This window comes from Otolemur garnettii, unplaced genomic scaffold, assembly GCF_000181295.1.
Source record: "Otolemur garnettii isolate 467f Iridium unplaced genomic scaffold, OtoGar3 scaffold00046, whole genome shotgun sequence".
Taxonomy (NCBI): domain Eukaryota; kingdom Metazoa; phylum Chordata; class Mammalia; order Primates; family Galagidae; genus Otolemur; species Otolemur garnettii.
In genome coordinates this window covers 1327605-1348371 of record NW_003852441.1, presented here as the reverse complement: position 1 = coordinate 1348371, position 20767 = coordinate 1327605, and the positions used below count along the sequence as shown (strand labels likewise).

General features: G+C 54.8%; 2 protein-coding genes across 4 annotated transcripts in view; one reads left to right on the top strand and one right to left on the bottom strand.

Annotated features, from left to right (window-relative positions):
* GRAP (GRB2-related adaptor protein) overlaps positions 1 to 20392 on the top strand; it is a 25268-nt gene extending 4876 nt beyond the window's left edge. The window contains exons 2-5 of the mRNA XM_003791055.3: positions 1279 to 1376; positions 6849 to 6971; positions 16937 to 17105; positions 19005 to 20392. Of these exons, the coding sequence (XP_003791103.1) occupies positions 1279 to 1376; positions 6849 to 6971; positions 16937 to 17105; positions 19005 to 19190 (576 nt within the window). The 3' untranslated portion in view covers positions 19191 to 20392. The remainder of the gene's footprint in view (positions 1 to 1278; positions 1377 to 6848; positions 6972 to 16936; positions 17106 to 19004) is intronic.
* SLC5A10 (solute carrier family 5 member 10) overlaps positions 20373 to 20767 on the bottom strand; it is a 65642-nt gene continuing 65247 nt past the window's right edge. For all 3 annotated transcript variants that reach the window (XM_003791052.2, XM_003791053.2, XM_012805953.1), the window contains one exon: positions 20373 to 20727. In XM_003791052.2, coding sequence (XP_003791100.2) covers positions 20621 to 20727 — 107 coding nt within the window. In that variant the 3' untranslated portion in view covers positions 20373 to 20620. The remainder of the gene's footprint in view (positions 20728 to 20767) is intronic.

The window sequence follows — 20767 nt, the reverse complement described above, 5'->3', positions numbered from 1 at the left end:
TGTCATTGTTGTTTATCGGGCCCAGGCTGGATTTGAACCCCCCAGCTCAGGTGTATGTGGCTGGCTCCTTAGCCGCTTGAGCCACAGGCGCTGCCCCAATATCCCAATTTTTTTGTTTGTTTTTTTGTTTTTTGCAGCTTTCTAACTGGGGCTGGATTTGAACCCACCACCTCTGGTATATGGGACCGGCGTCCTACTCCTTGAGCCACAGGTGCTGCCCCAATATCCCGATTTTGATTGAGCTGACATTACAGCCTGTTCCAGAACTAACAGGCGAGATGCCCTCAGGCTTGGGTCCAGAGACAAAGCAGGAGGTGCACTGGGGGTGAAAGCTGTGGGCTAGGGCCCCCCTAGACTAGCCAAGGCAAAGACTGCATACCCAGAGTTCCAACTGACCACATGAAGTCTCCCTCTCCCTGCTGTGTAGCCTTGGCTGACTCACTTTCCCTCTCTGGGCCTCAGTTTTGTCATTTGTAAAATAATATTTGATGATTTCCATCCTGAAGGGTTGTAGGAGAATCAGGGTGGCACAGGGAAAGTGTGCCCAGGGGATGGAGAAAGTTCTCTGAGCCTCATACTGTGCCACCCCAGGCTGGTCTGCGCCTTGCCTTGGTCACTTGACTGATCACCTGACCCCCCACCCCTGCTCTGGTTATTTTGGTTCCAGTCGGTTCACCTGTGGGGCAACAGGTGCCTCATGGAAGAGGAACCCATGGGACCATGCAGACCAGGTCAAGGCCTGAGAAACAGCCTGTCCCAGCCCAAAGCGTTCACTTGTCTGCTCCCAAATGCCTGAAATCCCCCTTTTGAATTGTCACCCTTGAGCTTTGACTGAAAGGGCCAAGTGACAGCAGGTGACCACTAGTTGCTGACCTCAGAATGGGACTCCCTGACCTTCCCAGGAACCTCCAAACTCCACCCCAAGGCTCAGGTCTTGGTGTGCTCAGGGGGTATAGCTCAGGAACTGAGGCCCCAGTTCTGCTCCTCAAGACTCCTCTGGTCTGCTGGGGGTCTGACTGGCAGAGCCAGAGGGTCCTGCTCTAGCCACCCCAAACTCCCACTTAGGTCAGGCTGGCCTGGGGGACAGGAGCACCGTGGACTCAGGCAGTGGCTCTGCCTCAGCCCTGTGCCTGTCCTACAGGCCCCAGCTATCCTCTATAAATGCACTCAGGGTCTGGTGTGAGTGAAGTCCCCCTGTGGCCTGGCATGCAGTGGGACCTCAGCTGGTGACAGCTGTTCCTTCTCGGGGACTGAGTGGCTGTGTGTCTCCTCCCACAGATCCTAAACATGGAAGATGACCAGAACTGGTATAAGGCCGAGCTCCGGGGTGCCGAAGGGTTTATCCCCAAGAACTACATCCGTGTCAAGCCCCACCCGTGAGTGGCCACCACCCTCCCCCCAGATCCCCCATGTCTGTGTCCCCCCACCTGGCCTGGCCCAGGACACAGTGTCTCTCCTGGCCCATCTATCTGTCTGGGCCCCAGTATACACAGAAGGTGCCACGCTGTGCAGACAGGAGACTGAGATGTGAGGACTTGCCCTCAGTGGTGGCAGAGACCTAACACTGAAAGCCTGGCCTACTGGAGAATGTTCAGGAGGGCCCTGGGAAAGGACAGAGTCCTGGGCTCTCAGCTGGCTGGGACACTGTCCACTCCACTCTGTGGCCTCAGGCAGTCCTTTCCTGTCCACTCCACTCTGTGGCCTCAGGCGGTCCTTTCCTGTCCACTCCTTTCCCTGTAGCCCAAGGAAGGCTGAGGCCTGAATCTGTCCAGACTATCCAATGTGTGGAGGGTTCTAGATGTCTCTGAGAGGCTGACTCAGCCCCGAGTCGGGGCTGGGGTGGAACGGTGGAGGGTTCAGGGCTGGGCAGGAAACAGACTCTGTGGGCCCTGAATTTGGGATATGGGAACAAACTAGATGTTGGCAGAGCAGAGTCTGGGGCTACAGTAGAGAGAGAGTGGTGTCTAGGGTTCAGGTGTCCTGGGGCCTGGAACCTTCTGGCCCAGGAAGTCCCGGGCCAGGACCTCAGCAGGTGCTGCCATGAGAGTGGCTGGGGCAGAGTCTAGCGTCAGACAAACATGGGTCACCAGGAAATCTATAAAAAACTAACTGGATATGCAGAGGCAGCCCCAAGATACAGCCACTAACTGGTTCACTAGACACAGCCCCAGGGGGTCCCAGCCTGGGGGACGCTGGGGACACAGAGCGTCAGAGCAGCTGTGTTCTGTTGGGGAGAGAGGACGCGGAGAAAATCCTACCTCTGGGAAGTGAGGTTTCGAAGGACGTATAGGAGAAGTTGGCTAAGTAGAAGAGAAAGGCACTCCTGGAAGAGAGTCAGGATGAGTAGAGAGAGAAGATGAGGAGCTGGAAGGAAGGCCTCAAATGCCAGGCCCAGGTAGTGGGGAGTCAGGAGGGTGTTGGGGGAAGGAGGGACACAGATATGGACACTGGTGGCAGGGCCAGCAGGCTGGAGGGGCAGATTGGGAGCTGTTGTGTGGGTGGCTGTGGGTGGAAGGGAAGGCGGCAGAGGGTGAGGGTGGGGCCTGAGAGTTGTTTCCTCTTTATCTCTTTTTGAGTTGTTTTTAAAGCTGCCACCACCTCTGGCTTCCTGCGCTGGGCATGGCCCAGTTCCCACTCAGGTCCCAGCCGGTTTGTGTGGGCTCCAGGCACGCCCAGCCTCCCCCACGCAGGCTGCTGCCTCCAGGTGGCATCCTGGGCTAGAGCCTGGCATCCAGAGCCCGCTGTGCCCTCGTGACTGGGCACCACCTGCCCCTCTGACCTTCAGGGAGAGGAAGGGAGTACAGGAAAAGGGAGGGAGAGAGTCCAACCCAGGGCCACAAGCCTGGCCCTGTCCCCAGTCATCTGTGAGCTGACACCAAGTCCAGATGGCAGGAAGGCAGGGTGGGCACAGTCCCCATGGGCTGGAAGGTCAGGGAGGGGCCTTCAACAGAAGAAATGGCCTGGCAACAGCTGGACAGCTGGAAGGCCCAGAGCTGCCAGACTCCCTGAACAGGAGCTTCCATTTGTTCCGTTTGAGGAGAAAAAGAACAAAGACGCAGTGCTGGGCCAGGCCTGTCTGGGCAACGCTGGTAGTGGAGGCAAGACTCTAGTAAGGCATCTGGGAGCCCAGGAGCGCTCTAGGCTCTGATGCCTCTGGAGTCTGCTCTGGCCACAGGATGGGTTCAGACCCCTGAACATCCTGCATGAGGCAATGCCCAGGTGTACTTCTCGCTAACCTGAGCAGCTACCCTGGTCCCAAAATAGCTGTGGGGAAACTCCAGCTCCACACCTGACTCAGCCCAGAGGCAGCAGGATGCAGGGGTGGGGAGGGGCAGGGACTCCAAAAGGCCTCACACCTACATCAAGCCCACTCCTTCCTCCACTCTCGCCCCTGGGGCAATCCCCTGGGGAGGAGCAGGGTGCAGTCCCCAGTACTTCCAGAGTCAGCCTCATCAGTCAGCCACCACACAGGCACTTGACCCTGCCGAGCGAGCCTGCAAGGAGCCCAGGAAGGTCAGGAGAAAGGGCATGGATGGGCCCCCGGCAGTTAGAGCAGAAGCCTGTGTGGGAGGAGGGCGGGAGACAAGGCGGAGTGAGGGGTGGGGAGGAGCCGCCAGCATCTGCCTGCAGCAAGGGCGCCCTGGGAGATAAGGCAACAGAAGCACAGAGAAGCTGAGTGGCTCTGCAGGTCACACAGCTGGCAACAAGGGGAGAGAGATTGCAGTGGAGTGAGATTGGAGCTCTGGGCTGGGCCAGCAGGAGGGTGGCAAGAAAGCCCATAAGGATAGGTGTGGGGCCAAGGGAGAGTCCAATTCCAGGGCAGGCGGGAATGGGGGGGACGTCTCTGCCCCTTTCTGGGTCTTAATTTCCTCATTAGTAAAATGGAGACAATGCAATTTGAGGAGGCCACAAACTGAGTGACACTAGTGTGGGGGCACACGCTGGGTCCCGGGTCATTCTCCTCATGCCCCCCGCCCCTCGGCTGCCCTTGGCTGGGACAGGGCTGGCAGGGGATGCAGAGGCCTCCTTGGGGGGTGCAGCTGTGACACTCTGTGAGGGCAAAGCCGCCCACACACAGACACTTCCTGTGGGGTTTTGTGGGTTCTTTGGAGACACCTGGCCCTTTAGGAAACTCCCACACAAGGCCCCATGGTGTGTGGCTCCAACAGGACAGAGCTGAGGGCTCCCAGGCGGAGGAGCTCATAGCAGCTCCCTTCCCTGGTGCCCCCGACCCTGGCCCTCCACACTCCTACTCTACAGCCTGAAGACCTGCCCAGGGTGGTTGCGCACCAGCCCCTAGGTCTCCAGATTTCAGGTGAACCAAGCAACCTCTTCAGATGGTCACCCCCAGTCTCTATACTCAGCAGCACCCTCCCTTTCTGCCTCCCCTCCCTGGGGAACTGAGGGCCCCTCACTGGTTGCGGGTAGCAGTAGTCCAGAACCTCACGTCTGGGGGCGTGGGCTTTCCTGGGATTCAGATGTGAGAACAAGGAATTTGTTTAGCATTGGGAACTGGACAGGGAAGGTGCCAGTGGGGTGTGTCACTGACATCACTGCTGCTGGGGGCAACTGCAGCTCCGCCTGACTGGGAAACAAGGGGAGACAGCTCAGAACATGTACCCGGGAGTCAGCCCACCTGAGGGCAGGGCGCTGGCTGTCTGACCTCCTCTTCCATCAGTCATCACTTGAGAATGTCCCAGGGGCATCACAAAGCCAAGGACGTTGGTGCCAGACAAGAGCTCCGGGGCAAAATCCCTGAGTTTGTGCTGAGCCGTAGAGGTGAGAGCAAGGGCAGGACACCAGCATCTGCCTGGGCCCCCCACACGCCCTCTGCCCTCAGTTCCAAGGATTGGCCAACATCCTGGGACAACAGGAAAAGTCCCACCAGGTACCTGCTGCCTGTGCCAAGTTCAGTCTGACTCAGGAAGCATTTGCTAAAGCAGTGAAGTGAAACATTTCAGGGAAATGGGGGCTCTGGGCTCTGCTCTTGGTCTGTGATGGTCCCATGAGACCTCTGGCTGCCCTTGGCCTTAGTTTCTCCACCTGAACAATAAAGGATCAGAGGCAAAGCTGGGCTGTAACTCTGGAGCTGGCGAGCCTGGCTCCTCTTTATATATTTTTGACTACTCTCTCTCTCTCTCTCTTTTTTTTTTTTTTTGCAAAGACAGAGACTTACTATGTGGCCCAGACTGGTCTTAAACTCCTGGGCTCAAGTGATCCTGCTGCCAAAATGCTAGGATTACAGGCATGAGCCCAAGGCCTGGTTATATATTTTTTGACTCTTAAGAGTCTACCATCCCTTGGCTGGGTGGGGTGGCTCACAACTGTAATCCTAGCACTCTGGGAGGCCAGGGCAGGGGATTGCCTGAGCTCACAGGTTCCAGACCAGCCTGAGAAAGAGTGGCACTCCTGTCTCTAAAAATAGCCACAATTGTGGTGGGCGCCTGTAGTCCCAGTTACATGGGAGGCTGAGGCAAAAGAACCACTTGAGCCCAAGAGTTTGAGGTTGCTGTGAGCTGCTATGTCACAGCACTCTACCAAGAGTGACAAAGTGAGACTCTGTCTCAAAACAAAAATAAACATACAAAAAAAACCCCAAGAATCTACCATTTTCAATGCTTTGGGGAGCCAAGGCAGGAGGATCATTTGAATTCAGGAGTTCAAGACTGGGCATTGGTGGTAACTGTGGCTCAGTGGGTAGGGCACCAGCCCCATATACTGAGGGTAGCACGTTGGAATCCGTTCCTGGCCAAGGCAAGAGAATCTCAATCGCCTAAGCCCAGGAGTTGGAGGTTGCTGTGAGCTGTGATGCCATAGCACTTTACTGAGGGCGATAAAGTGAGAAAAAAAGAAAAAGAATTTTAAAAAAGGCTGGGCATCATAGGCTTGGCACCTATAGTTTAGTGGTTAGGGCACCAGCCACATACACCGAGGCTGGAGGGTTCCAACCCAGCCTGGGCCAGCTAAACAACAGTGACAACTGCAACAAAAAAATAGCCAAGCATTGTGGCAGGCACCTGTAGTCCCAAATACTTGGGAGGCTGAAGCAAGAGAATCACTTACACCGAAGAGTTTGAGGTTGCCGTAAGCTGTGACACCATGGCACTCTACCAGGAGCGACATAGTGAAACTCTGTTTCAACAACGACAACAAAAAAAGACTAGGGATCATAGAGAGACCCTATCTCTACAGTAAGTAGAAAAATTATCTGGGCATGGTGGTGTGTGGCTGTAGTCCCAGCTACTCAGGAAGCTGATGCAGGAGGATTGCTTGAGCCCAGGAGTTGGAGGCTGCAGTGAACGATGGTTATGCCACTGTACTTTAGCATGCACAACAGAGTGAGACCCTGTCTTAAAAAAGAAAAAGAAAAAATTAAAAAAAAAAAGGATCTGTTATCTAAAGTGGAAAAGCCAGGCTGGGTGCCTGTAGCTCAATGGTTAGTGGGCTGGCCCTGTGCACTGGTGAGGGCTGGTGCGTTCAAACCCCACTGGGGCCTGCTAAACAAATAAATAAGTAACATAGAAAAGCTAGACTGGGGTTGGCTGGATTTTGACTCACTAGAGCATGATTTATGCATTTGCTGGAGTGGTGGGAGAGGCTGGGCTCAGGTGTCTACATTTTGGGATTAGTTTCTAGCTCCCTGCCTTCCTCAGCCATGTGGCCTTGGGCACAGCACTGCTCCTCTCTGTGTCTCAGTTTCCCCATCTGTGAAATGGGTGCCATGATATCTCCCATGTCTCAGGATGGCAGTAAGGAGTGTCCATGTTGAACACCTGACGGTCAGGCTGAGTGTGTGGCGGCTGAGAGCCCAGCCTCCCCTGCCTTCACCCACCCGCTTCTCTCCACAGGTGGTACCTGGGCAGGATTTCCCGGCAGCTAGCTGAAGAGATTCTGATGAAGAGGAACCATCTGGGAGCCTTCCTGATCCGGGAGAGTGAGAGTTCCCCAGGAGAGTTCTCCATCTCTGTGAAGTGAGCAATGGCCTTTCAGGCTGTGTAAGAGGGTAGGGGCAGGATGGCAGTGTCCTAGCTGAGCCTGGGGGCCTGGCCTGCTCACAGAGTGAGGGTGGAGGGGTGACATCTCTGTGGGATGAGAGGTCTGGGCACCTCAGGGTGTGGTCCAAAGCATTGGGGTCGTGGTGTTGGGAGAGCAGCCTCAGGCCGGCCGTGCAGAGGCCTAACACGCCGGGCTGAAGGGTCCAGACTTCATTCTAGCAATAGTATGGAGCATCACAGGTTCTTAATAGAGGAGGATGTTGCCAGTTGAGGTGGTGAGAGGCTGGGGGCAGAGGAATTTGAAGCGCCCAGGACAGGTATCCCGGAGATGCTGTGGACCGACTCCCACTCTGCAATGCAGCCCGGGGCCAGGTTGTTCAGGTTTGAACTCTGGTTCTGCCACTTCCTGACTGTGTGAGCTTGGGCAAGTCACTTAACTTCTCTGTGCCTGTTTCCTCACCTGTGAAATAGGTTGTTGCAAGGAACAAATGTGTTGTTATATTTAAAGCAATTAGAATAGCACCTGGCATTGGCAGGATGGCGGTGATGGAGACACCTGGCTGTGGGATTGGGGTGCTCCTCAGCCATGTAGGGCAGCCTCTGTCAGCACTGACCCCAACCCCAAAGGCCATAACCAGGGTGACTGGGGGGGGGTGGGGCCTGGGGTCAGGACCCTACCTGGGCCTTGCCCTTCCTGCTCAGAGGAGCAGGATCTCCACATGTAAATTCAAGGGTGTTTACTGAGGCTAACAAGTAAGTAACTAGTAAGTAGTCTGTTGCAGCAGACCAGGTGATATATGACTGAGACTGGTAGGTTTAAGGAAGTGAAGACGACATTGAAAAAAACAAAGTTGCTGCCCTGTGGGTTGGAGTTTTAGAGAGGAAGACAAAACAAGAAAACAAAAGTACAGAACGAACCCAGGAGGTCAGAGAAGGCCTCTCTGAGGAGGTGGCATTTCAGCAAAGATCTGAACTAGAATGTGGAGGCTGCCCAGGTCCCCAAGAATGAAGACCCAGGAGGAGAGTCTTCCAGGCAGAGGAGCAGCTAAAGCAAGGTCTGAGGTGGGAAAGCACAGAGTGGGCAGGGGCAGGGCAGGGGTGGAGTCGGGCTGGAAAGGAGATAGAGCTTTCTCTCCAAGGGATCCCTGGCTGCTCTGGCTGCTGTGAGGAGGAAGTGTGGGGGTGCGTGTGGCAGCAGGGAGGACTGTGAGGGGCCAGGCAGGAGGTGAAGGGATGAGGAAAGGCCCCCAGAGAAGGGTGGCATGGCCTCTGGGAGGCGGTGGCCAGGGAGGGTGTTTTGTGGCTTGGCTGGGGTCCCTTTCCTAGAACTGGGTTGATTCCAAGCAGATGGCTCCACGATTTTCCAAAGGATGAACACACACACAGGATGTTCAGTGTTAGTGGACTGGGTGGGGAGACATGGTGTGGCCAGGTGCTGAGGTCAGGGGACCCCAAGAAGTAGAAGATGAGAGATGTGGATAGAGACCTTTCACATTTCCTCATGCAGCTCCAGACAGGTGGAGCCACATGGCCCACATGAGGGCTCTTACTGCTCAGAAATGTCCCTATCTGATGCCTCTGGGCTCTGTAGCTTGCATGTTGTCCACAGGCCACCGTTGCCTGGCATGAGCACAGCCCTGCCAGGTGGCAAGGTCTGAGGTGGGGTTGGGCCTGGCGGCATCTGCTAGGGTAGGACCTAATGCCAAGAAGGCTGCTCTGGGGGCAGATCTACCAGCCCAGCACTCATCTGAGCCCCCAAGCTGTGTGACCAGGGTCAGCTTTGGTCACTTCCCTTTTCCCTGGGGAGCAGGCTGGATATTCTGAGGGGTAGGACTGGCTCTTGCCCTCTCCCAGCCTCCACTGCCCCATCATAATAATGGGAGCCCTTCAGCCTTTCTGTTTGTGGGGGAGGAGGTGGGTGAGTTCCTGGCCTGACTGCCCACCCTGCCCCCACGGTGGGCACCTGGAGTCTGGAATCCCCAATGGGTACCCCAACCCCTGAGGAGCTGAGAGGCAAGGAAGCCAGGTTTTCCAAGTACAGCTGGGCTGACCAGGGACATGGTTGTCTCCCAGGAGTGGCACCCCCCAGGCAGGCTGGTCTGGCCCAAGGTCACCCAGCAAAGCTGGGACACGGAAGACTCAAGCCTGAGTTGTAGGAGAGGTGTTCTCCTCTCCCCTCGGCTCCCCACCTCGCCTTTCTTCCACCACAATAGATCTCACGCCAACTCCGCCTTTGACGCCTCATTGCACCGCCCTCTCCTGGTGGATCTCTGTAAACGCAGCCCCACTGCATCCCTGCACATCTCAGCCCAGCAAGTTTACTGAAAACATGTTTACTGAGAATCTGCTGTGCGGGACCCACAAGGCAAGACAGGGACAGGAGTCAAACTCAAGGAGTGCTGTGTGGAGATAGACACTGGCTGGCCCAGGGGTCTGTCTCTGATATGAGCAAATGAATAAATGAAATTCTGTGCCAGGGACACATTCCACATGATGAAAACATAGGGAGAAGGTGACATTTGAGTTGGGCCCTGAGGCATGAGTAGGAGTTTGGTACACATAGGAGAGGACATGCCAGGCACAGATAACAGCACTGTAATGACACAGAGGTGGTACAATGAGGGTCATGTTTGGGTAACAACAGGTGGTTTGACCAAGAAAGAAGATGGGAAGTACTAAGGAGCAGTTTTTTTCCTTTTTCTTCTCTTTTTTCTTTCTTTTTTAAAATTACTTTTCTGTTGCAGTTGTCATTGCTGCTTAGCTGGCCTGGGCTGGGTTCAAACCCAACAGCCTCAGCGTATGTGGCTGGCGCCATAACCACTGTGCTATGGGCACTGAGCCTCTTTTTCTTTTCTTTTCTTTCCTTTTTTTTTTTTTTGAGACAGAGTCTCACTTTGTTGCCCTCGGTAGAGGGCTGAGGCGTCATAGCTCACAGCAACCTCAAACTCAGGCTGAAGGCAATTCTCTTGCCTCAGCCTCCCAAGTAGCTGGCACTACAGGTGCCCACCACAACCCCTGGCTATTTTTTTAGAGAGAAGGTCTCGCTCTTGCTCAAGCTGGTCTCAACCTCCTGAGCTCAGGCAATCTATCCACCTCGGCCTCTCAGAGTGCTAGGATTACAGGCATGAGCCACCGTGCCCAGCCTTATTTTTCTTTTTTTAAGAGACAGGGTCTTTCTCAGACTGACATGCAGTGGCATGATCATGGCTCAGTGCAGCTGTGAACCCCTGGGCTCAGGTGATTCTTATGCCTTAACCTGAAGAGTAAAGACTATAAGTGTGTGCCACCACACCCAGAAAACTTTATTTTATATGTAGACTAAGTCTTGCTATGGTGTCCAGGCTGGTTTCAAACTTCTGGCCTTCAAGCAATCCAACTGCCTTGGCCACCCCCAAGTGCTGGCCTTGGGAGCAGTTAGGGACCCTCCAGTTTCTTGTCTCCCCAGACTGTGTTTAATGTGAACCACCAGGAGGTGCCCTAGACCCTTGGTTTCTCCCCATCTGGGTCTCCCCTCCCAATCCTCCTCCAGCTCATGGTCCTTCAACTTTCATGGTGGTCCTTGAATGACCACCAGGCAGGGGTCAGAGTCAAACCCTGAGACCCAGATGGGGCGTGTGGCTAAGAACGTGGGATTCTGAGCAACAGTCTCAGCTGTGACACCTATTAGTGACACCAGTATAATCCTAGGCCAATTCCCTCCTGAGCCTCAGTTTCCTTGTCTGTAGAATGGACATCTATGTAAAGTGCTCAGTGTGATGACTGGCACATAGTAAGTGCTTGGTAAGTGCTAATGGTAATTATCATTATATGAACACCCCCCACCCACCCAAAGACTACATAACATGCTGGAGAGGGCCGAGGGAGCCTCTCTTGGCTTGGGAGACTGATCCCTATCCCCTGCCCAGTCCAGGGCTCTTGGAGAAGAGGTCATGGCCTAGGGATGCAGGGAGCCTAGTTCTCATCCTGGCTTTTTCCTACTGTGTAACCCCAGGCAAGTGCCATCCCCTCTGGACTGTCATGTCCTCATCTATAACATGGAGGCAGTGACCCCAGATGCTGTGAAACCTAGTGACCCAATGGCCATCTAGAAAAGTGACAGCTTCGCAGAATCATGTGTAAGAGTCTCCCACCCTCACTGGCTTGGCACGTGGGCACTCTGTCCCCACGGTGCATGGTGTCTCCTATACACTAGTGCCGAGCCCCATAAAGCTGTCAGAGGCCGGGTTTATGGGCCTCATGCTGCCTCACAAAGCAACAGTGGCCACAGCTAGGTGCACTTTACAAGTTTACAAAGGGCTGCTAATATATATATTTTTTGAGACAGAGCCTCAAGCTGTGACCCTGGGTAGAGTGTCATGGCATCACAGCTCACAGCAACCTCCAACTCCTAGGCTCAAGCGAGTCTCCTGCTTCAGCCTCCCAAGTAGCTGGGACTACAGGTGCCCGCCACAACGCCTGGCTATTTTTTGGTTGTAGCCGTCAGTGTTGTTTGGCGGGCCCAGGCTGGATTTGAACCTGCCACCTTAGGTGTATGTGGCTGGTGCCTTAGCCACTTGAGCTGAGCCGTGGGCTGTCTAATCTTGCCCTGCCCTCCTGTCTAGCTACTACTCCTCTCCCGTAAGGAGTGTGTCCTCAGTGAAGGGCTTTGCTTCCTTTCAGCCAGAAATACTCTAGAGTCCCTGCACATATGTTTGCTCTGCCCATCTGATCTCTGAACCCCAACTCTGTGCCAAGCTCTGTCCCAGTCGAGGTGATGACTGGCACACGGCAATTCCCAGGCACTGGGATTCAGCCACTAACAAAATAAGACGAGCTCTGTCCTTTAGGCGCTCACATTCTACTGGGCGACAGATAATAAGTAATTCACAAATTATATAGAATTGTAGGTGATGATCAAGACTTTGGAGAAAATAAAGCAGGGTAGTGGGGTTCTGATTTCAGATGGGAGGAACTGGCTGCAGAAAAAACAGGGAGCTTGAAGTGCAAGATCCCCAGAAGCCCTTTTGCAGGTAAGGAAACTGAAGCTCAGAGAGGTGCAATAATTTGCCCAAGGTCACACAGTATGGAACAGCAGAACTGATGCCCACTGACCCTCTGTGCCTTGACAGACCTGGTCTGCCTCCTACCCATCCTCCTTAAGACCCGGAGCACCTGCAGGACTGTCCTACTGGCGGTACCCTACCCTTTCTGAAGCCCACTGGCCCTGCCCCAGAGCCCTGTAGTGTAGGTTATGGCACCCTCCCTTCCAATAGATGGGCAGACTGAGTCCAGAAAGGGGCCGCGTCCACTGGAGACTGTGGCAAGCTGTTAGCACCCTGTTAGCAGGCTGTTAGCACCCTGTCAACCCTGTGGGTCCCCAGGCCCTGGCACAGCCTTGTTTTTCATCCCTGGCTGCCTCTGTCACCTTTGCTGCTGCTGATGTTGCTGCCACCAGGCCAGAAAAACCTGCTGGGCAGGACTGGCTATTGCCAGTGTTAGGCCTGACTTGGTTCTTAGTGCTTCTCTGATGGGGCCTGGCACAGCCCTGTCCCCTTACCACCCACTATAGATGGGTCATCTGGACTCAGACTCTGCTCCTGAGGCTGAGGCTGAGGTGGGGGGAGGTGGGAGGGTGGGGGGTGGGGCCTGAAGTCAGGAGAGGCTCTGGAGGGCAGTCCCTGTCTGAGGGGTCCACAGACACCTCCAACCTCCATAATGGCCTTGAAGGATGGGTGAGGCCAAGATCAGGCAGAGAAACGGGGAAAAGGTGTCCTTCCTAGAGATGGGCAGATAGGCCAGGCTGCCGCAGAGCAGCTGCCTCAGACAGGGCCAGTCTGGCAGGAGGGGCTGTGCCGGTGCCTTGAAGGCACAGCCCTGCCAGCACAGGCTGTGTGGCCGTCGTTGCAGGCCCCTCTTCTCTCTGGTTTCACTCTCTTCCACTGTGACACAGAAATTTGGGACCAGGTGGGAGAAGGGACAACACCTGACATTTGCTGAGCACCTACTGGGTGCTACACATGGGGTGGGGGCTGGCTGGTGCACTTTTCCCAGGTTTGAGAATTCTCCAGTTCTCAGGTTGTAAAGCTCTAGAATTCCTGGGTCCCCTTCCCCTTTCTCTTATCTCCTGATCTCCACTCCCTAACCCTCCTATGCCATCAGAGAATGCTTTGTCTTAGGTGACTTTCCAAGTAACTGAAGACGACCTTCAAATACCAAAATGTTCAAAGTTGGGGTCCTTTGGGATCGCAAACTCTTTTTTTTTTAATTTAATTTAATTTAATTTAATTTTGTATATTCTACTTTTCTTTTTCTTTTTCTTTTTTTGAGACAGAGTCTCAAGCTGTCGCTCTGGGTAGAGTGCTAGGGGCATCACAACTCACAGCAACCTCCAACTCCTGGGCTCAAGCAAGTCTCCTGCCTCCACCTCCCAAGCAGCTGGGACTACAGGTGCCTGCCACAACGCCCAGCTATTTTTGGTTGCAGCCATCAGTGTTATGTGGTGGGCCCAGGCTGGATTTGAAACCACCAGCTCAGGTGTATATGGCTGGTGCCTTAGCTGCTTGAGCCACAGGCACCGAGCCAGGATTGCAAACTTATCTCTTTTAACTCTATCACATGCTTTCCGTCCCCTCACCCAGAGGAAGGGAGGGGCACCTGTACCCAAGGCTTCTCCTCAGGGCTGGCACAGAACAGGGCCTTCTGCCTCTGTACCGGGTACCCCTACCCCTTGTTGGGGTCCCTGCTTCCCAGCTTAGCACCTGCTCAGCGTGGGTCCTTTTGTACCACAGCTCTGAGTGATATTCCTCCTCCATGCACCACGGCCAAAATCTAGGCATCTGCGAGCTCGTTAGAGCCTGGCGCTAGGAAATCATGGGGTTAGAGGTGCCCCTGGGAGGCTGCAGCAGGCCAGACAGGGCAGGAGACACCCATCCGCCCTCACGCTGTCCTCTGCATGGCAGGCTCATGGATGGCGCATGGATACACAGTTGCATAGCTGATGACACAAGTGACTTAGTCATGGGGACAAGGCCTGTCGAGGGCACATGAGTGGCTTTGTCTCAGCTTTGAGGACCATTGCTCCATCTGGCTGAGAGCCTCCTTGAGGAGAGAACTGGCTCCCTTTATGGCTGAGCTGCCCTGAGAGCCGGATGTGTCTGAGAGTCCCGGGCCTGCCCCTGCGCCCCGGCCCCAGTTTCAGGGTCAGGATACCTAGAGGGCACGAATCTGAGGTCAGAGCCGAGAAGAGGGTTTTGAAGTGTGCCAGTGAGGATTTAAGGCTTGGGAGGCAATACTCCATTCCCTGAGTCCCAAGCAGACTGGCTGCTTGGGCCTACTCCTGCCTCCCTGTGTTTTTAGTGTCTAATACAGGGGTCCTCAAACTTTTTAAACAGGGGGCCAGTTCACTGTCCCTCAGACCATTGGAGGGCCAGACTGTGGGCCCCAGGACAAGTTGGCTGCTAAGCAGGACAGGCAGTGGTGGCAAAAACACCTGGTGGGCCAGATAAATGTCCTAGGCAGGCTGCATGAGGCCTGCAGGCTGTAGTTTGAGGATGCCTGGTCTAATATGCAAGTCATTATGAGCAGCAGGTTACAAAAAGGCTGTGCAACCAGCTGAGAGACCTGAGAAGGCTCCTGACTCTGACTGAGAAGTTCAGATGCTCTCAGAGAGTGGGTCATTTTACCTGGGCTTGAGGCATAAATAGGAGTTTGGGAAGAATTCATTCTAACTGGAGGAAATAGTATGGGCAGAGACCTGGAGGTGTGTTTAGAGTGAAGAGCAAAGTCCTGTGTGGTTTGGACCCCTTGATTTGGGCGGGGTACTTTTCCTTGCCCCTCATGAAGACCACATTTTGTCTTTTATATTTAATCTTGAATGTTCAATAAAGCTGTAGGCCAGCCCTCACAGCCAACAGTGAGAAAAAATACCAGACAGGGACGGACAGAGAGGGCAGCAGGCCTGGGCAGCAGGGGCGATGGCCACCACCCTCTTCTCAGGGGGACTTTAACCCTGAAGGAACTAGGGGCTTGCATATGCAAACCCCAGCTTGCAAAAGCATCACCTCCAAATTGTTTAACCAGATCTTAATTTAGAACCGAGGAGGGGTGTGTGTGGCATGAGCGGATGTGCACGTACCAGATTTTAATTTAGAGCCTAGGAGAAGTGTGTGAGGCATGTGTGCACGCATGTACCATCAAGCATCTGGACAGGTGACTACATCTCGCGTAGCCTGAAATGTGAATGAAATGACCCATAGCCTGTGGCTCAGGAGGCTGCAGGGCGGCCTTGTGCACCCCATGCCTCACTCCACCCACAGGTCCCCAGGCTTCCCAGCTCTAAGCTCCAGGCACCCGAACAGGGACCCTCGCATGTTTCTTCCTGACTGTGAGCTGGTGTTCAGTATCCTTCCACAGGGGCCCCAGGGTGGCTCTGTCGGCAGCACCTGCACAGCCGAGTCCCAGGTCTTCCAAGTTGCACCAATGCTCCCTCTGCTTTGGCAGGTGAGGCTAGAGGCCCAGAGACTATGAGGCTGGTGAGGGAGGCTGAGGTTTGGCCAGACAGAGAGGATAAGGGAGGGAGGGCCTCCTGGGGGCATGGCTCAGGTAGCAGGATGGCACATTAGGACTGGATCTGGGACATTATTAATATAATTGGAATAATTATTATTAGAACAATTGTTACATGATGATAATCAATTGGGGAGCATGTGAAGCAACAATTTACCTGTGTGAGCTCAGCTGTGACCCCAGCTCTGACCTCTCTTACTGTGTGGCTCTGGGCAGGTCATGGCTTCCCTCAGTGCCTCAGTTTCCCCAGTGTACAAGGGGCCAAATTTGCTCCTCCTGGGCTGTGAGACCTGCTTAGCCAGCCCTGCAGCAGGGCAGCGGGGGGTGGGGGGACGGATGTCACAGTGGCCATGTCTGTACACTGTCTTGACCCTCCCCAGCACCACCATGTCCCAGCCCTGTGTGGCCTGTCCTGGAGGGAATGTGCTAATTGTAAGAGGCCGTGGGCAGGTCCATCTGCCCAGTTCCAGCCGGGACAGTCTCTGCCTGCTGGCCAGTTTGGGAGAGAGGCCATCTCCAGCCTGGAGTGGTGGCTAGAAGGCTGGAAGATGAGAAAGAAAGGAACCTCTGACTGCATCAGAGAGGAAACAGGCTGGACACCATAAGAAAAGTCACATCTGGAGTCTGAAATGTTAGGATTTTACCTTGAGGGCAATGGGGAGCCATAGAAGGTTCTTGGCAGGGTGGAGGAGCTAAAATATCCAACACAACTGAGCTCTTCTCATATCAGCAGGCCTTGGTCTGAGTGATCTTAGGACTTACTCCCCAGGGACTGTAGGGACTAAGAGGGGCAGGGGCCGGGGGATGTCACAGGAATGTGGAGGAGATGCTGTCTGATCATCACTCACTCAAAGGTACCCTCTTAATATCGCCAGTTACCAGCCTGAGCAAGAGCAAGACCCTGACCCTACTAAAAATACAAAAACTACCCAACTATTGTGGCAGGCACCTATAGTCCCAGCTACTCAGGAAGCTGAGGCAGGAGGATCACTTGAGCCCAAGAGTTTGAGGTTGCTGTGAACTGTGACCCCTCAACACTCTATCCAGGGTAAGAGAGTAAAACTCTTGTCTCAATAATAATAATAATACTGCTACTTAGCTGCCGTCAGTATTTCTGTGTACTTCTTCATAAGACATGTTTTCATCAGGAGGAAACTAAGGTTCCAAGAAGTCAAGTGACTTGCTTAAGGTCATAGAGCAAGAGAGTGTCCTGACCCAGAGCCCCCACCTTGTGCCCACAGTCCACTTACTGGCAGGAGAGGCTGCTTGGGTCTTATGCAGGCTGGGCCAGTGGGGAAAGGAAAGGCCTGGTTCTAGGCAGCGGTGAGATGAGCACCTGGAACCGTGTCAGGCTGGGAAAGCTGGGGTCTGATGTGGCCATGGGTCCTCTCCCCCAGCTACGGGGACCAGGTGCAGCACTTCAAGGTACTGCGAGAGGCCTCAGGAAAGTACTTCCTATGGGAGGAGAAATTCAACTCTCTGAATGAGCTCGTTGACTTCTACCGCACAACCACCATTGCCAAGAAGCGGCAGGTCCTCCTGCGTGATGAGGAGCCCCTGTTCCAGGTAGGAGGTGAGAGGTGGGGGAACGTGGGGGTTGCCCCTGGGAACCTCTGAGTCTCCTGCCCTCTCTTCCCTGGAGCCCAGTGTTGCAGGGGGAGGGGTCCAGCCCCCCACTGTAGTGGCTGCAGTGAGACAAGCAAAGGAGAAGAGGGGAAAAAAAGGAAGGAACAGAACAGAAATTCCATGGGGGTGAACTGTCTACCTTGTTCTCAGCTCCTAGAATAGTGTGTGGCACATAATGGGTGCTCCACAAATGTTTGCTGAATGAATGAATGAAGGCACAGACACCCACTGAGCCTCTGGCTACCATTCACAGAGTTGGTCTCTGCACTCTGGAAGCCTTATTGTGCCCATTGTACAGATGAGGAAACTGAGGCTCAGGGAGTGATGTGACTCCCCAAGGACATGCTCTAGTGGGCTTAGTTCTGGTTTCTGTTCCCAGAGGAGCTGGCATTAGGTGTGGAGCAGCGTGAACGCTTGTGTGCAAGGTCCTGGTCAGCCACAGGGTGTTTGTGGGGGGATCTGTATACCCCTTGTCCTACAATAATAGCAATTTGCTAGCCAGCCCTTTCATCAAGGGGCCCTGAGGACTGGCTCTTACTCTCATTAAGATGATGACAATGGCCAACAGGGTCATTAGCCCTGACTTGCTGTTTTCCTGCAGAGGGAGGTGTTGGTAAACCCTGGGGCTGGAGGTCAAAACCATGCTGCCTTTGAACGGGAGTTCTGCAGAGGGTATAGGGGGGAGCACAGCCAAGGCTTGGGGAGGAGCTGATGAATGCTACAGAGAAGCACCCCTTCTTCCCTGTTCCTAGTACCCTTACCCCCTCAGTATGTGACCTGAGGGCCAGTTCATCCCCAGTTTCTCTCCATCTGGTAGGATGAGCCCTGGGATACGAGATGCTTGGTGAGTCAGTGCCTTGGGAGACCCCCCCACTAGGAAATCTTCCATTGCCCACCTCTGCCCAACCCTAGGGGCCATGGTCAGCTATGAGCTCCCCAGCTGGGACCCTGTCTGCCAGACCTCTGTCCTTCTCTCATTGCCTCTCCCTGGGAGAGTATGGGAGCCAGGATGGAACTGGGGAATGACTGACGGGTCCCTTACACCCACCACCTTCCTCTGGCCTGGGCCCTGGGGTCACCCACCCTGTGGGGCAACTCTGGAGCTGTCTCAGTCCCCTGGGACCCAGGACGCCTCCTCCTTCCTGGGCAGACAGTCGCTAATTACAGCCTCTCTGCTGATCCTATCGTCCATCCTGGATGAGATTCTGCAGGCTCAGAGCTGACATCCTGGTGGGGCAGGCAGGGCCAGGGCACTGGGTGTGACAGTCCTGGGGCTGGGCAGATGTGCTGCAGAAAGCTCCTGTCCAGTTGCTACGCACAGGCAGGAAACAGTCCCATAGACAGAGCCAAGGTTACAGGGTGTTGAGAGGACTGGAACACAGACCTGACCGCTAAGAGCTGCTCAGAGTGACAGTCCTCACCCTCAACCTCTGACCAGGGGTCACAGCAGGGAACCCTGCTCTTGGCTGTTCATCATTTTACAGTTTATACAGCCTGTGACTGTGGCCTGGAGTCAAAGTCATCGTGGCTACTGCAGAGCCGGGGATATGAGACCCAGAGGGAGGCAGGGACCTAACAACGTCTCACTCTAAGGACCAGGACACCTGCCAGCCCTGTAGTCCCAGTGGGGCCCCCGGGAAAGTCCTATTGTTTTATGTAGACTCAGAGCCTGCACAGTAGACATGCAGGGGTGTGGGTAGCAGGAGGCTGGCCGGCTGGTGATGCGGGGTGTGGCCATGATCTGGCAGTGGCAGGCCAAGACCCCTCCCCACCTGAGGCTTCTCTTAGGAGCTGCAACAGGTCTCCTGAAGGTCCCACTAACCACTCCCTCCCTCACAGCCACCCCAGCTCTGCTTCGCCCAGGCCCAGTTTGACTTCTCAGCTCAGGACCCCACTCAGCTCAGCTTCCGGCGAGGTGACATCATCGAGGTCCTGGAGCGCCTGGACCCCCACTGGTGGCGGGGCAGGTATTGCGGGCGTGTGGGCTTCTTCCCACGGAGCTATGTACAGCCTGTCCACCTGTGACCCATGTCCAGAGAGAGGACATGGCCATCCCCACATCACATCACACAGGACTCAGCAGAAGGCCTTGGAAAGACATGGGCTCCTGTCTCCAACCACTTGGCACAAACCAGGATGGCCCCCAGCGCCCCAGAACTGCAGCTATATTTAGTGACCTCAGTGACAGTAGCTCCAGCATTTCCCACCTGGCCACTTTCCATTGGCTGCCAGTGGTGTGATGTCATGGGCAGGGTCTGAAAAGGCCCCACCCCTCCTGTCAATGGCCTCTCCTCTGGGAAGGTTGAGGACTCCCAGGTTGCACTCACAGAGGTTGGGGGGGTGGTTATAGCTCAGCCCAAGGAACCCTGGGCATGGTGAGAGGGTTGCCTTGGCAGACCACCTGCTAGGTCTACCTGCCTCTTCCTCCAAAGGCCTCTCAAGTTGTCTGGGCTATTGGGGAGGGGCTTTGCCCCTAGGGACATGCTGGACAGACACCGGGTGGACACCAACTTTTTAGCTGCATGACTTTGGCTCCAGCTGGAGCAGCTGGCACATCTGCCCCACCACAGACACTTTGGGGAGGGGCTGGAGACCCCAAGACCCTGAGGATGGGGGTGGGGGGCAGTGGGGAAAATGGACACAGGGCTCCTCTCCTATGGGAGCTCCAAGAGGCAAGCACTGGGCCCAGCCCCGCAGGGTACTGAGGCTGCACTGGCTCTTCAGGCCCAAGTTCTGCCCAAACTCGGGCCCAGAGAGCCTGAGGGAGGCCAAGAAGCCTACAGGCCAGATGGGAAGTCAGAGCCAGAGCTGGGTTTCAGAGATTCAGCAAGACCAGAGTGGGGCAGAGAGCTTAGGTGGGGGCTAAGGAAGGACAGGACACGTAGCCAGTGCAGGGCACTGAGCAGCACCTACCCAGAGCCTGGTACCTTCAGGACAGGACAAGAGAGGTGGGCTTGGAAAGGCTTTGAACACCAGGCTAAAGGTGGAGGGGCTGGTGTGCAGGAAGGGGGGTGGAGGGCTCTCCCTGGCATGTGGGTGCAGGCAAGATGAGGGATGAGCCCTGGTGGCTGCTGTAGTCCCTCAAGGGGCCCTGTGGGGGTCTTCATCCAGGGGGGCCAATACCCTCAAAACCCTGAGCTCTGAAAACTATGCTGCTCCTGAGCTGGCCCATGTATTCTAAACAAAAATAGTGAAACCAATGTAAATATGTCCATCAGAAATCTAATTTTCTTTCCAATTATGACGACTTTGGCGCTACTTTTGAAATTTTACAATTTTTTCCCCATTTCTCCCTAATTATTCTGGGCTCCCGCTTTGCTAGCTCAGCCAGTCCCTGTGTACTGACCCACTGGGTAGCTGGGAGGAGAGTCCAGCTCTGGGCCTTGGTGTCCCCATTAGAAGAAAGGGTAGACCTAAGGACTCAGGGCTCCTGCCTGCTGCCCTGGGTGGCAGCGTCAGGCGAAGTATGCATAGAAGAAGATGTTGACACACATGAGAAGGATGGCATTGAAGCCACAGACACGGGCCCAGAAAGTGTATTTCTGGGACTTTTGGCCATCACCTGGAAGGAGTTGAAGAGGGAGAGAGGGACAGATGAGGAA